Consider the following 14763-nt stretch of genomic DNA (forward strand, 5'->3'; position numbering starts at 1 on the left):
AAGGCCATAGTTTTTGATTTTTCTGTTGATATTATCATACCATAATTTTTGGATATCTCATTTAGATCTAAAATAGCTTTCTGTAAGTTATCTTCAGAATTTGTAATTATTATTTGGTCGTCGGCAAAGAGGAGAGTGTTTAAGTTAACTGTAGGAGAAAGTTTAATTCCCTGATGTAAATTTTTATTCCATTTTATTATTTCATTTAAGTAGATATTAAAAAGAGTTGCTGAGAGGGGATATCCCTGCCGGACCCCTTGGTTTATCTCATTTGTTTAGTCCCCCTCAAAAAACACCTTTCCAGAAGGCATTTCACTACAGAGGGAGTTCATCAGACAGTGCGATGTTGGTTACTTGGAGTGGGCACAGACTTCTTCAGTACTGGTGTTGATAAACTAACCTATTGTTGAGACAAGTGCATTGGTAAATTTACAGACTTTGTAGAGTAGTGCATGTCTACTTATTTTTTGATGTATAATTTCATCAACTTGTTGATGTATAATTTCAAACTTCCTATTATTAAACATCCTTGAGGAAAAAAATATGTTACCTTATTTTTTGGAAACACCTCATGACATGCTAACACTCCATGCCCCAGAATAATGATTATAAATAAATTGCACAAAGAGCCTAACATTAGAATATTTTAGTAGCCCATCTTAAACAAAACGGTTATGGAATGAACTGGAATGCAGAATTCCATGACCAAGATGGCTCTCTTCATTACTGGAACTTGCAAAATGCTTTAAAGGAGGAGTGAAGTACTATACTTCACTTTAGCAGAAAGTCTTCTATAATTAATGACCTGCCCTGCCAAAAGCAGGACAACAGGTCAATCATTTTTATAACTTTCTACACGATGTTCCATGACTTTTGATAAGATGGTATATATATATATATATTAATTTATTCAAGTCTTTTTGACAACAATTCTTATGAAGTTTGCTGCTCATTTAATTGTAATCCACTGCTTGAGAACCTGTGCCTATGTGGGCATGCCAAGCAGGAATCTGCCGAACTTCAAGAATTGATTCTTTAAGTTATTTAAGCACAAATATTTGTCAGCACAGGGTCTGATTCCTGAGAGACAGGAAGCACAATTAGGTTGAGTATCTGATGATTATCATTCAGATACACGTTTTCATAATTAACTTACATTCAAAATTAAACTATTTTAAATCAGATAAACTGAAAATGATAAATCAATAATCTATTACAGTAATCCTCTTTATTTCCTTTCTGCATTTACAGTAATATAATACTGCTAATGCTATTATATGCAAATAGTCTTATGAATGTTTAAACATCACATAATGAATAAATTCATTTGTTTTTGCTTCTATAAAAATGTTCGGTTGTGTTAAAATATTTTTTTTTAATGCTTAACTGCAATTTATTGTTGTTATTTAACCACAGAGCTCTAAAACAGAATTAAGTTTTCAAGTTCAAGAACAATACTTATTTCATTTCAGCAGATATTAAGAACTTTTCATACTTGAACAGACTGGAAACAGTACAATGAAACTTCTTTTCTTTTAATTCCTCAGAATTCATTTTTACATTATTTGTCTTACATATATAAATATAACTCCATTAGCTTAACTAGCATATTTATAGCAAGTGTGCATATGCACATACTTTCAGGAATCAGTGCAACTCATTATCAATAGCATTGAAATGTTAGAATGTGCTGATATTCCAATGGAATGTTGCTTTTAGAGGAGAGCTAATGGAATACTGTTTTTAGATGAAAGAGAAGAAAGTTAAGAAATGGAAAAAGATAAAAGGGAATAATTATCAGAATATATAAACCTAAAGAAGATCTCTTCATTGTTTTGTTTATAGTTAAAACAAAAATTTGAAATAACTTTGGGGAAAGCTATTTCCTCAGGGGCTTGCTAGCGAGCGTGGGAGTAGCAAACCAGAGGTACCAAATGCTTGACTTGGTATTACTTCATACAATATGCTTCTGATATGTTGCCTGTAGGCCCTGTCTCTACTCTTTCATTCTCATCTCTCTTTCATTCTCATCTCTCTTCCCTTTTCTTACTCATTTTCCCAATGCTATTAGAGTACTCAAGGGCTAGAGGTGATATTTTCTTATTCTTATCTTTTTTTTTCTTGCAGTGGGAGTCTGCCTTCTCTTCCCAGGTTCTGGCCCTATCCTTAATGGACTTTGCAGCAGAGGAGTGGCAAGCCAATTGCAGCATATTGTATGAAGTCAATTGCAGCATATTATTTAAAACTGGAAAAAAAAAAAAAATCTTCTAACATTAGAAGATTTTTTTTTCCAGTTTTAAATAATCTTCTAAAATTAATTGTTGGAAGATTATTTAAAACTGGAAAAATTAACGTTAGAAGAATTACCAAAATTTAAGTGGAGTATAGGGGGTATGTCAGAGACCCACTGGACAGACAAGGGATATATTAAGATCTAAAAATGCAAGAATATCTTATTCAGGAAGAAAAGATGGAGTACATAGAGAAGGAACAGCAATCATATCACAACTTTACATCATTTGCCTGAAATTTGACTCCTGCATTACTTCAACCTTAGTATCATTTCTGGGTGTGGCTCCCACTGATGAGACCTCAAATAAAGGTCAAAACCAGTCTGGGTAGTGACTGCCCTTCCCATAATGCATAGCATTATACATGTCTGTAAAGATATGTGCATTGCATTATGGAATACTAAGGCAATTCATGTGAAGTCATTAGTCTATGTATATGAAGTTACTTCATGTGCAAACTTTGTTTGCTTACACTTGGATAAAGGATTAAACCAAGATTTTAATTTCATGGCATCTTTAATTTATAGCATAACCAAGTGAAAAAAGTTTCAACTTTTATACCTCCATACTTAAGCATTTCTGGTCGAATGTCATCTACTCCAGCTGCCTTTCCACATTTCAAGTTTTTGATGCCTTTTTCTGCCTCAAGTACTGATATGTACTCCTCTGGAAAAATTTCTAGTACAGTTCTGTCATTGCTTGGTTCATTTAACAGTCTTTCAAAGTAATTACTCCAGACATCTAGGATATCCTTATCTTCAGTGTTCATGTTACCTTTATCATCTTTGATTCATTTTACAGTACAATCTCCATTCCAATCTCCAAAAACTTCTTCAATAGCCTCCAGAACATTTTGTCACCTTCCTGATATTTATTTTCCATACTCTTACCAGTCTTCCCATGACTTTTGTTTAGCTACTTTTACACATAGCTTAGCTCTCTTATGTTTTTCCTCTATAATCTTTTAGGGTATCTGCTGACTTATTTGCTAATAAACTTTAGTATATGCTTTCTGCTTTTCCAGACTGCTTCTCTAACTTCTTGTGTCTACCATGGTATTCTTATTTTTCTATTCTTGCAGAGAATTCACCACATACTTCCCTAGCTGAATCAATCAATGTCTTCTTCAGAGTTTGCCAATGAGACTCCAAGATTTGGTTCTTGTTTTCAAACCACTGCAAATTTTCTTCAGTATTGTTTGCATAGTTGAGTCTACAATTTACCTGTAACAGCTGCTCAACTTTAATTCTTTTTAAAACTTTCTTTCTTACATACTGGTCTTTTCAATGTGATATCCATTTTTATCCTGCTTAGTATAAGAACCTGAACCAGCCTTATGATATCATTACGAACAATGACGTAGTCAATGAGGCTTTTCTTATTTCTTCTATCCATATGATCTTGTACACATTTTTATGTAGAAACATGGTGTTATTAATGACTAGTCCATGTCCTGAGCAGAAGTCCAGTAAATACTTACAATTATTATTAGCTTTACCCTTTTCTCCAAATTTCCCTATGTGCCTGATGAGATTCATTTCCTACTCTGCTATTCAAGTCTCCAACAGGACGATTTTCTTTATGTCAGCTGTCTGTTTTAATGACTCAAAAAATTCTCCATTTCTTCTGGGATGATCTAGACATATACATACAATGATATATTAAAATCTTTAATAAAGATGGCAGATCAAGACAGGATATTAGAATAAAAATTGCAAAGCAACAGCACTCCAAAAACTAAAACCACTATGGACAGATAACAAGCTTATAACTACCAACAGATTACACCTTATGAACATGCTAGTTAATTCAGTACTTTTATACAGAAGTGAAATTTGGACCTTCCTAAATAAAGAAAAAAAGAGGGTGAATTTGAAATGAGGTAGTAAGGGTCAAAGCTGTATAACTGAGAGGAGACCTCCACATAGCCTTTAAAGGAATGCAGAGAACCGACCAGGGCTACTGACCTAATGTCCAATCCTCACCTTCTCGTGGTGCACCCTGTTGGGTATCTACCTGGATACTGAACGAACGAGGATGGGCTGGCAATTTGGTATTTAGCTGACCTAATTGTATTCTTATTGGTTAAACCAAAATAAAAAATGATGGTACAACATGACAAAATTTCATGCCGGGGTGTTGTCCGGTTAAACAAGGCCCCTGTTGTTTTTGCCAGTGAACAGGGCAAAAAGCGAATAGTCAGCTAATGGAACAAATCTGAAAGCACACCCCAACTCAACATCACCAGAGTTAAAGATCGGTACTATCAACATAAGAAGCCTGAATGGCAAAGAAATGGAGCTAGCTGAGGAATTAGATAAGTACCAGATCGACATAATAGGGGTGACTGAAACAAAAAAGACAAAAACTGGTGAGATCTTTCTGAGCAATAAATACAAAATGTTATATTCAGGCAACGACAATCAAGGAAAAGAAGGAGTAGCCATAGTATTCAACAGAAAATACAAGGCTAATCTTCTTGAATGGCAGTCAGTCTCAAGTAGAGTAATGTGGGCAAATATGAGAATGGGGAACTGGACAATGAGACTTATTTGTGCCTATGGTCCCACAGAAGGTTCTACTAAGGTAGAAGTGGAGGAAATTTTTGAGGCTTTAGAAAAAGCAACTGACACAATGAAACATTGGTCCTTGTTGGGGATCTAAATAGCAGAGTAGGAAATGATTGTGAGACATACAAAAATATTTTGGGAAAATTTGGAGAAAAGAGCAAAGCTAATAATAATGGCAAATACCTGTTGGATTTCTGCTCAGGACATGGACTGGTTATTACTAACACCATGTTCAAACATAAAAATGTGCACAAATTCACATGGAGAGAAGAGGCAAGGAATAAGAAAAGTCTCATTGACTATGTTATTGTTGATAGTGATGTTTTCTCCCTGGTGCAAGACACCAGAGTGTACAGAGGATTTGAAATTGGAAGTGATCACTATTTAGTCTTGAGCAGGATAAAATTGAATTTCATATTGAAAAGAATAACATGTAAGAATGTTTTGAAGTGAATAAAAGTTGAGCAGCTCTAAGATGTGAACTGTAGACTAAAATACAAAAAGATCATTGAAGAAAAAATGAAAGAGTTTGAGAACAGGAATCAAACCTTGGAGATTCAGTGGCAAGCCATGAAGTAAGCCCTGGTTGATTCAGCTAGAGAGGCATGTGGTGAAGTTGTCTGCAAGGATAGAAAAATCAGAACTCCCTGGTGGACACAGGAAGTTAAAGAGGCAGTGAAGAAAAGAAGAAAGCATATCAAAATTTCCTGGCAGAAGCAAATAAGTCAGCTTGTGCTCTTAGAGAATCCAGAGACAAATGCAAGAATGCTAAACACTGTGTAAAACTAGCTAAACAAAAATCATGGGAGGTCTTTGGCAAGAATATAGAAAATAAATATCAAGAAGGCGGCAAAATATTCTGGAGGTTGTTGAAGAAGCTTAGGAATGGAGGAAAGAGTGCTGTAAAAGGAGTTAGAGATGATAAAGGTGACATGAAAATGGAAGAAAACGATATCCTTGAAGTATGGAGTAATTACTTTGAAAAACTGCTAAATGAAACAAGCAGTGAAGACAGCACAGTGGTAAAAAACACTTACCAGGCATGCAGTCCTGAATACATATCTATACTTGAAGTAGAAAAAGCCATCAAAGGGCTTAAAATGTGGAAAGGCAGCAGGAGTAGATGATATTCAACCAGAAATGCTGAAGTATAGTGGCATAAAAGTCTTGCAGTAGCTGCACTGCATAGTTCAGAAAGCCTGGAAAGAGGGACGAATTCCTGGTGATTGGAGTAGAGCTCTCATAGTACTCATATATAAAAAGGGAAATAAAACTGAATGTGAGAATTACAGAGGTATTTCCCTACTGAATGTTCCTGGCAAGATTTATGCAAGTATACTTGAGAAACGATTGACAAGAATTGTGGAAGAACACACTGGATTCAGACCAAATAGAGGCTGTCAGGATCAGATGTTCACTTTACGACAAATAGTCGAGAAAGCATGGGAATATAACCAAGATCTGTATTTAACTTTTGTCGATTTGGAAAAGGCATATGACAAGGTGCCAAGAGAGAAGCTATTCAATACGTTACAGTTATATGGTGTCAATGGGGCAAAATATCAAACAATACTTTGTCTTTGAGTTGTAAGTCAGCAGTTAGAATTGAAGGACGTACAGGAAGATGGTTTAATGTTAAATCTGGTGTGAGACAAGGATGTACATTGTCCCCTCTGTTATTCATTGTCTATATGGATCACATTATGAAGGAAAGTGGTATTAAACATGATATCAAAATTGGAGATGTTAATGTCAGCTCTTTGCTTTATGCGGATGATGTTATTCTTCTAAATAAATCTGCTACAAGTCTGCAAGATTCTCTGACTAAGTTGAATAACTGTTGTAATAGATATGGTATGAAGGTCAGCAATAAAAAGACAAAGACAATGAAAATAGGCAGAATCATTGAAAATGTCAACTGTGTTGTGAATGGAGAACCTGTGGAACAAGTAAAACATTTCAGCTACTTAGGCACGATTTTTACTGAAGATGGTAAATTAAATATAGAAATAGACAACAGAATCAGCAAAGCTGGTATGGTGGGAAGTCAAATGAATAAATTCATATGCAATAAGAGAGAAATTAGTTGGAACACTAAATTAGCTGTATATATACAAGACAGTGTTCAAACCTGTTTTAACTTATGGATCTTAGAGCTGGGTCAGAAGTAAAACACTTGACCAAAGACTAGAGTCCGCAGATATGAGAGTCCTGAGAAAGATTATAGGCATGAACAGATGGCATCAATGGCAATATCATATTAAAAATGAGAATATTAGGAAAAAACTTGACATTGTCAGCATCCAGGAATGCATTAGCAGAGCTAATCTCAGGTGGTATGGTCACTTAAACAGAATGGGCAGAGAAATATTAGCAAAACAAGTGTTCTCTGCCAGGTTGGCAGCAAAACAACCCAGAGGAAGACCAAGATATAGGTGGATTGATACGGTACAAAGTGCCTTGGACAATAGAAATATAAGATCTGATAATGTTGGAGTCTTGACAAGTAACAGACTGATTTGGAGGAAAATTGTAGATAGGAAGTTAGTAATGATGTATTTTTTTCATGTAGTACTATCATATCCTGTACACCCCTTGAGGGTACATGGCAGGAATTTGATGATGTAGTATAGATGACTCCTAAAGATACCATACACTGATCACAAATTTTGAAGTAAGAAAAATAATCAATTCTTTTCCCAATCCAAGAGATAACATCATAACTAAGATTTGAAGAAAACAACTTATTTGGCTTGGTCATATTAGTAGATCAAATGGCATACCAATGCAAGTTCTTGAAGGACTTATTCCAGGAACTCGAAAGAGGCAGACTTAGAATAAACTGGATAGACAATATAAAAAGCTGGACCAATGTTTTGCTTACAGAGCTGAAAGCAAAGTGTCAATCAAGGACTGAGTGGAAGATAACATTTCCTAATATCTACTGCATGGTCCTTTGTTGGCTATGGAATGATGAAGATGAAGCTAGTTTTACAAACAAAATACCCTATCTATATATCTGTTTAGCCAGTGGACCCATGAATATACTTTTTTGCTTAAAATTGTGGAAGGAGGTCAAATCAACCCCAAATTTTTCTGGGAACAATCCAAACAGAATAATATCCAATAATCTATTAATTTGGATATTTCTTTTAATGTCTTCATCAGGTTAACTTAAGTTTTTTTAAATATTTTAACAGTTGAAGCAAATAAAGAAACATGTTTATAAAATCCACATTATTGTTACCTGAAATTACACTGGATTACAGGAAATTAATATAACATTACAACATATTGCATCTAATATTTCTCATCCTGAAGTCCAGTTCGATTTATCTGCTGATATGATTTAGGCTGTCTGGCAAGGTGTGGATTGAACTGAGAATTGTAACTCTGATATCTTTCATCTGTAGGAATCATGCCCATTTCTTTTAAAGTTGCTTCTCCTCGAACTCTAGCTAATAGCTGTTTTGTACGTTCTCTCTCTTCTTTTTCCCTTTCGAGCCTTTCAGCTCTAAGCTGTTCAATAGTTTTACTTGGTTTTGAACTTGTATAATTAGTCTTGTTATCTTTTTTATTTCTCTTTTTGACCTAAAAATTTAAAAAATCCAATTACTAAATCAACTTATTAAATTTTTAAATTTAAATATTTAAATTTGTACAGTGATCTCTTAATTAGCTAATCACTTAGGAAATTATCTGAAGTTACCTGAGGACACAATATGGTCAACCAAATGCATAATGTTAGATAATAGTCTTAAAACTGGTGATGTGGTGTTAATTCAATGACCAAGTAATCAAGAGTTTGATGGTTGGATAATTGAAATACCACTGTATTTCTGTTTCTTGAAGTTAGTGCTTTTCTCTTATTTATTTCAGAATTCTTATTTCTTTTCAAGTAAGAAGGCCTATATTATGATTAAATGAGATCTCTAGAATTCATGATTGGAATGGATAATTGAAATACCACTGTATTTCTGTTTCTTGAAGTTAGTTCTTTTCTCTTATTTACTTCAGAATTCTTATTTCTTTTCAAATAGGAAGGTCTATATTATTATTAAAAGAGACCTCCAGAAAGTCAGGGAGACCACATATCACACACACACTCCAGCTATCGTACTTATTCTTGAATTCATTTCCCACTGCTTGCACCCACAACATCCAATGGCAATCCATTCCAATCATGCACCACCCTATTAGAGAAAAATCTAGCCCCCCCTTAGTGGCATTCATTCATTCTCAGCTTCCAAAAAGGCCCTCTTATCCTTTTCCCACCCTCCATAAATAGAAAAATTCCATCAACCAAAATCCCGTATGGCCGTTTCAGAAGTTTGCAAGTCTCGATCATATCACCCCTCTTTCTCCTATTTGCTAGTGTCTGCAGTCTACAAATTCTCAATCTGCCTTTATAATCAGTATTCCACAATTCTGGTATAATTTTACTCTCTCCACTATATCAGAATCACAACGGAAACCAGACCTGTGCACAATAGTCCAAGTGAGGTCTCTTATCAAGGCCTGGTAAAGAGGCAAAATGATATGAACGTTCGTTTCAGCATTGCAATTATCTTTTGAGTTGTATTTGCAATCTTTGCTACATGGCTCCTGAACTTCAACTTCCTATCTACTAACACTCCAAGATTGCTAACCTCATCAGTTTCTTCAAGCATAATCCCACCAATATACGAGAGTGGTCTGAAAAGTTCTTGGCTTCGACCATAGATGGCACCACTATCGGCAAGATTTCTTTTTCTAAGTTGGTACATCTGTCATAAGCATCCATGTGAAATTGCAAGGCATTCTATCAAGTAGTTTGTTTTATACAGCTGTCTGAAGCAAAAGTGTTGTCTGTATCCCTTGAAATGGATAAAATTGAGTATTGTACGGTTATAAAATTCTTTGTAAAAGAAGGCTTAACGCCAAAAGAAATTGATTTGAAGTTCATAAAAGTTTATGGGCATTCTTCTCCTTTGTTTTCGACAATTAAGAAATGGGATGCCGAATTCAAACGTGGCCGTACCAGCTCTGAAGATGATCCACATGAAGGACGTACAGAAAGTGTAACAACACCAGAAATCATTGATCAAGTGAGCGATATGGTATTGGATGAATGGAGAGTCAAAGTGTGTGAAATTGCTGAGACTATGGGCATTTCAAAAGAACATGTAGGATATATTTTGCATGAAGAATTGCAAATGAAAAAGCTTTGTGCAAGATGGGTGCTGCACTTGCTCACAGCAGATCAAAAATGCACTCGCATGAAAATCTCTGAACAGTGCTTGGAGCGTTTTAACAAGAATAAAACTGATTTTGTGCGTTAATTTATTACTATGGATGGGAGTTAGATTCACCATTACACACCAGAATCCAAACAGCAGTTAAAACAGTGGACAGAAGCCAGTTGTTCAGCGCCAAAGAAGAGAAAGTTGGTTCCATTAGCAGGAGAGGTCATGGCATCGGTGTTTTGGGATGCTAAAGGCATTTTGTTTATTAATTATCTTGAAAAGGGTAAAACAATAACTGAGAGGAATATTATTCTGATCTTTTAACTAGACTGGACAAAAAAATTCATGAGAAAAGAACTGGTTTCCAGCATAAGAAACTCATCTTTCATCAGGACAATGCACCTGCCCACTAAGGTGATGGGAAAATTAAGGGATCTGCACTGTGAATTGTTGGAACATCCACCCTATTCCCAAGATTTGGCTTCCTCTGACTTCTGTCTCTTCCCAAAACTAAAACTCTTCCTTGCTGGTCAGCGTTTTTCTTTGAATCAAGAGGCAATTGCAGATTATAGGGGTATTTTGTAGATCTTCCTGATTACCACTACAAGGATGGGATAATGGTGCTGAAGAATCACTGAAATAAATGTATTAGTCTTAAGGGAGATAATGTTGAAAAATATAAATAATTTCGAAATTATAAATTCGTTTTTTCATTGTTAGGTCAAGAACTTCAGACTACCCTCGTAATATGACATTGGATATCTAATCATGCCAAAGTGAATGACTTTACATTTATTACCATTGAACTGACATCCATTTTCCCATGCCCACAATTCCAGCCTATTCAAATCATTCTGCAAGTACTGCATATCAGCAGTATTCCCAATTACCCTATCTATCTTTGCATCATCAGCAGATAGCTGTATGTCGCTTGTCAAATCCTTCCCAATTAATGTAGAGATTGAATAACAGTGGACAAAGCACTGATCCTTGTTTAAGTGACCATATCTCAGGTGATATGGTCACTTAAACAGAATGTGTGAAGAAAGATTAGCAAAACAAGTATTTCTGCCAGGTTGGCAGCAAAACGACCCAGAGGAAGACCAAGATATAGGTGGATTGATATGGTACAAAGTGCCTTAGACGATAGAAATATAAGATCTGATAATGTTGGAGTCTTGACAAGTAACAGACTGATTTGGAGGAAAATTGTAGATAGGAAGTTAGTAATGATGTAATTTTTTTCATGTAGTACTATCATATCCTGTACACCCCTTGAAGGTACATGGCAGGAATTTGATGATGATGATAAAAGAAATTCACCAAAGCAAATCATTCACTATAACAAACCATTGCTGTGATTTCCATGGTTTCAGCATAATGAGAGTTGACTGTGTATGATTTAACACAAGTTATAAAACTTTTATGACAAGCAGTAAATGTTTCAAATGAAATAAATTAATATTAAATTCATCTTACTTTGGAAGTGTGTTTATGCCTTTCTGAATGTTCGATTTTATGTGATTTTGCAGTTTTCATTCCTTTTCCAGCTTTGAGCTTCAAATATTCTTGCATCTTTTTTAAAGGATCAAGAAGTGCCTTGCGTTTGCTATCTGGAAGGGTGTCATCATCACTATATAACAAAAAATAATCTATAAACAAAGTACACAATATTCTAGAAGTATTAAGACACTTTACTACTAGCATAATAAGCACATATTAAACATGGTAATGACACATAGTAACAATTCTAAGGTATGATCATGACTATAGAAAGCCACAGGAAGCACAGATCAATTCATCTGAATATACAGACAGCAACTGGATGTTGTAAGACATGGATGTCTGATGAATTCAGCAGATCCTCAAGGCTATTTTAATGGAATGCACCATGGCAATTCTTCTGCAACTATGGATATGATTGTTTGCCAGTATATTTGCTGCAAAAATAAATCACACCCACAGCTGCAGCAAATTATCCAGCAGATCCTGAAGAATACAACAAATACAATATATAACAGTTAACTACACCAATTCCAATAAACTGCCCAATGCAGAGCCTAATTTCAGCCCTCAGAAGGGCTGAAATTAGATTTGCAATATATAGCCTCACTTTTATCACAAATGAATTTCCACCAAACCCATTGAATACTGCTAGTGTAAATATTTCTTCAGTTGGAAGAAATACCAACTAGACCTCTAGATAATGAATGACTTTCATTGCCCAGTGAAAAACCAGTGCTTTACTTATTAGAGACAAGAGGCTATTTGCTGCTGATTTAGTCTCCAGAGTAATCTTGAATTTCTGTTTTCCCTTTCTCTTCTTACATGTAGTGCATGTGACACCTTTCAAGGGAACAACAAACACACTGTAAGAGACCCAGAATCTACTCCTCCATTTGAGGATGCACTAAAGTTCAAATGCTAAATAGTACACAGACCAAACCTGACAGTAATGTATCAGGAGGCATCCCAACCAGTCAGCAAATAATTGTGCTACCACTTACTCTGCCAGATCATTCTTTTAAATCCCTAGTAGTTAAATGTAGGCCAAGAGAAGAAGAAGACCAAGTATAACAGTATACAGATGGTATTATGGGGGAGAGCATTGTTCATGCATGCATGAACTGTGTTCACTTTCTATGTAGGAGAAAATTTCATGAGTCTTTCTCCTACACTTCATTTTTACCACAGTAGTTTTAACTTCCTTGCAAACTAAAAAAGAAATCTTAAATAAATACAGCAATACCCCGACTTACGTGAATCCGGAGTTCCGCAGTTTCTTATATGTACGTATTCCCATCCCGCTTCACCACTAGTCTTATCTTTCCGGCATCCGCATTTGCCAGTGTCGCACATGCTGTGAACAAGCACTGACATGTTTCATCAGTCTCCATTCATACACGATTTTTATAGTCTACAAACCTTGCGATTGTTTAATGTTATGTTCTTGATAAAAATTTTATCACAAAAAATAATAATGTCGTCCAAAAGAAGCAAGTCTGATTCTTCTACAGCTAGCAAGAAAAGAAAAACATTGACTTTGGAAACAAAACTCAACATTATTAAGGATTTTGAAGGCGGAATGAAAATTTGTGAGCTAGCAAAGAAATTCGATCTACAGGAATCCACAGTAAAAACAATCATAAAAGATAAAGAATTCTTGCTGCTCTGGAAAATGCCCAATCATTGAATTCAAGCATAATTTGTAAACGTCATGTGATTATTGGTGAGATGGAAACTATGCTTAAATTATGGCGTCATAATCAAGTGAGAGTAAAAAATTGTCCAGTTGATCAAATGACAATATGTAGTCAAGCCAAGCTGATTTTTGAGAGGCTAAAAGTAGAAGCTGGAGAAGTGGCCAAAGAAGAAAATTTCGTGGCCAGTAATGGTTGGTTCAACCGATTTAAAAATCGCTGTAACTGGCACAGCGTTGCGGAGATTGGAGAGGCGGCAAGCGCTGATAAAGAGGCTACGTCTTCTTTTCCTGAGAAACTTAAGGCTATCATCGAGGAAGGTAGCTATAGCAGTCAAACCATATTTAATGTAGACGAGACCGGCTTGTTCTGGAAAAAGATGCCTAAGAGAACTTTCATCGCACGTAAAGAAAAAACGTTTCGTGGCTTTAAGGCTTCCAAAGACGGTTGACAGTAATGCTTGATGGAAATGCAGCTGGTGATTGCAAGTTAAAACCTCTCTTAATTTATTGCTCCGAAAATCCAAGAGCTCTAAAAAATAAATCTAAAGCTGGCTTGGTAGTGATTTGGAAGTCAAATTCTAAAGCTTGGGTGACAGCTTCTATTTTTGAAGACTGGTTTGGTCACCACTTCATACCTGAAGTTGAACGTTATTGCCAGTTTAAAAAAAATTCTGTTTAAAGTTATGCTCATTATTGATAATGCACCTGGTCACCCTCCTGCAACTTTAATTGATTTTGATCCAATGTAAAAGTTGTTTTCTAGCCTCCAAATACAACCAGCTTACTTCAACCGATGGACCAAGGAGTTATCAAAACATTCAAAGCATACTACACACGGCGTTTGTTTGCAAGTCTGAATGAAGCTATGAGGCAAAATGAGCAACTGTCTGTTAAAGAGTTTTGGAAACAGTTTAATGGTTTAGATACAGTAAGGATTATCGGAGATTCTTGGGGTGAAATTTCCCAAAAATCCTTGAATGGTGTCTGGAAAAAACTTTGTCCATTTTTTAAATGTGAAACAAAAATGTTGGCAAAAACTGATCAAGTTGCTGAGGCAATAGAAGAAGTTGTCAACCTTGCAAGGCAATTAGATTTAGAAGTCAACAGTGAAGATGTCAGCGAGCTGTTAGACTCACATAACAAGTAGCTTGTAATCGACGAGCTCATAGAGATGCGTGAGCAAAGCGCTACTGAAGAGACCGAAATCTCAGATCCAGTTCTACCAGAAAAGCATATGACAATTATAAAATTAACAGAAGGTCTCAGCTTAATTAAGAAAGGTTTACAGATTTTGGACAACATAGATTCTAATGAGGAACGAATTGTAGCCACAAGACAAGGAATAAAAAAATCATTGGCTTGCTATGAAGAAATTTTGCGTGACAAGAAAAAGACATGCCGTCAGACGAATCTAATAGATTTTATGAAACCATCGACATCGAAATAACTTTCTTTTTTTTATGTACGAAAAACTA

At 35.5% G+C, this 14763-nt stretch overlaps 1 protein-coding gene across 3 annotated transcripts in view; it reads right to left on the reverse strand.

The window, feature by feature from the left end:
* LOC150103493 (leukocyte receptor cluster member 1 homolog) overlaps positions 1-14763 on the reverse strand; it is an 82759-nt gene that overhangs the window by 7583 nt on the left and 60413 nt on the right. For 2 of the 3 annotated variants that reach the window (XM_090397832.1, XM_090397829.1), the window contains exons 6-7: positions 11566-11719; positions 8109-8452 (exon numbers count right to left, since the gene is read on the reverse strand). In XM_090397832.1, coding sequence (XP_090253958.1) covers positions 8162-8452; positions 11566-11719 — 445 coding nt within the window. In that variant the 3' untranslated portion in view covers positions 8109-8161. The remainder of the gene's footprint in view (positions 1-8108; positions 8453-11565; positions 11720-14763) is intronic. The other variant, XM_090397833.1, reaches the window with a different exon arrangement.

Source organism: Typopeltis vanoorti, chromosome 9 (assembly GCF_054136105.1).
Source record: "Typopeltis vanoorti isolate ZY-2024b chromosome 9, IOZ_Tvanoo_1.0, whole genome shotgun sequence".
In the NCBI taxonomy this organism is placed as follows: Eukaryota; Metazoa; Arthropoda; class Arachnida; order Uropygi; family Thelyphonidae; genus Typopeltis; species Typopeltis vanoorti.